The sequence below is a fragment of the Cyprinodon variegatus genome, unplaced genomic scaffold, assembly GCF_000732505.1.
Source record: "Cyprinodon variegatus isolate N-32 unplaced genomic scaffold, C_variegatus-1.0 Scaffold988, whole genome shotgun sequence".
Lineage (NCBI taxonomy): Eukaryota > Metazoa > Chordata > Actinopteri > Cyprinodontiformes > Cyprinodontidae > Cyprinodon > Cyprinodon variegatus.
In genome coordinates, this window is record NW_015151441.1 from 284,158 (window position 1) to 286,215 (window position 2,058).

At 41.2% G+C, this 2,058-nt stretch overlaps 1 protein-coding gene across 1 annotated transcript in view; it reads left to right on the forward strand.

The window, feature by feature from the left end:
• The window catches only part of tcaim (T-cell activation inhibitor, mitochondrial), a 38,006-nt gene that overhangs the window by 24,256 nt on the left and 11,692 nt on the right, over positions 1 to 2,058 (forward strand). The window contains exons 8-9 of the mRNA XM_015399098.1: positions 1,175 to 1,266; positions 1,349 to 1,581. Of these exons, the coding sequence (XP_015254584.1) occupies positions 1,175 to 1,266; positions 1,349 to 1,581 (325 nt within the window). The remainder of the gene's footprint in view (positions 1 to 1,174; positions 1,267 to 1,348; positions 1,582 to 2,058) is intronic.

The window sequence follows — 2,058 nt, forward strand, 5'->3', positions numbered from 1 at the left end:
CCTAGAACAGATAATGGCTGTCTATTCTATGAACATTTCTCTATCTGTAGAATGGCTCTGTTTTATTTTTTGTCTTCTTAATTCAGAGGGCCCCTGCCTCTCTTGCCTAGGGCCCCAAAAGTCCTAAATCCTCCCCTGATATAAAAAATACCAACAGGACTGAAAAGGAACTAAAATATGGATAATTTTAACACGATTCCTTCACTGCCTGCTGCTTTTCAGAGATGTTTTGTACACCTTTGTGAATGAGGTATTTAGATGTAATTGAATCTAATTGCCCTATTATGAGCAACTTTAAGGGGATTTATAGGTCAGAAAACGGAACAAAAAAAGCCTAATTAAAATGTGTCATGAAATAGGCATGATCATTTAAATAGCTGACTCATTAAAGGCTGTCCAGATTGTTTTAGAGAACAGGGTCTCCTTAGGGCTGAAAATTATTTTTCACTGAAACATTTTTGGGGGGAAGTAAAAGCATAAAGAAATCAAATGTCTGAGGAGTGCGACAGGAAAACAAACTGATGATGTTGAGAAGATTCTCGCTCAGCTGATGGGATTGCAGTCGCTGCTTAAAGGGGAACACAGTTTTTTTTTACATTTAGCCCTTGATTTTAGGTTATTACATCATGTTCTACTCACCCATATGAGTTTTGTGTCATTTGGAGCCGTTCTAAAGATATTCGGTTCCAGTTATAAGCGCCACTTTGTTTTTAAAAGATATAAATAAAAAAAAATATAACCGTGGATGTCTGGGGGACAGTGATTGGCCTCCATGTTCTGAAGGCTGGCGTACCATAAATGATAAATGATGAACAGTTTAGTTTGTGCCTTCAAGTCGTTGCCCATAGGAAGACGTTACTGGATATAACCTAACGGAATATCTTCAGAACGGCTCCAAATGACACTAAACTCATATGGGTGAGTAGAACAGGATGGAAATAGTAAAATCAAGGGCAAAACTAAAAAAAATGGCTTTCCCGTTTAAGGACCAGCACCAAATGCCTTATAGAATAATTCTGTGACCCCTTTAATAAAAGAAATAGTGACAAAGAAGTTATAAGAAGAAAACTAGTAAACACTACAGGTACCATAGGCTAGGATAAAATGAGGCATGAAACCACATGGATGCAGCTTGGATGGAAACCATTTAAATGCTGTCCCACCTTCCCATCAGGCCATACTGTTGTGTTCGCTGACCAGTCGGGCATGAACGCCTCTGGAGATGTCATGCTGGGAACCATGGATGTTCACCATCAGTGGACCAAAGTAATGCAGCTGCAGTCGTCCCACTGCAACATGTTCCTTCTTACGCTACTTTTCCTAAAAACTCCTCTGAATGTGCTTCCAGTTCTTTCAGCAGCTGCCCAGCTATCGGCGCCTTCAGCAGCAGACAGATTGGTTGAAGGGAAGAATCAGTGACCTCCTGGGTGGATCTGAAGTCATCCAACTGGAGAAGCTGGGACCCATCCAGCTAATCGCTGAGCACTACAGCACGCTCACTACTTTTCACAATAGCCTGATGTCCAGAGGGCTGCGACTTCATCCCAGGAGCCTGCATGGTCTCACCGTGGTGCTGGAAAAGTATGTATTCATTTGACTCTCTGAATAACACAGACAGGGTCCAAAATGAACACCAAACGCGACAACATTTTTCATTTGGCGAGTTAATTCCAGAGCACCATCCGCCACAGTACGAGTAAATGTCCTTTCTTCTTTTAATCTGTCCCTTTGTTCCTCACACGCTGGTAGAGAGAGAGCACATCCCCAACAGTTGGAGCAACCAATCCTTCTAAAAGACAAAATGCTGATGAGGAGAAGGAGCGAGGATCTACTGTCCCCATTGCGAAGAGAACGTTTATTTTTTTTAAATGGGGCTTTCTGGAAAATTCCAAGAAAGTATTAAAAAAAATAATCCTCTGGGCCCTGTTTTCAAGTTTCAAGACGTTTCGATTCCCATCTAGGAAGCTTTTTCAAATCCAAACATCAGAAATGGTGTTTAGTTTAGACTTTATAGAGTGGACCAAAGCAAAGCCTTTTTTTAGGCTTAGAAACATGATG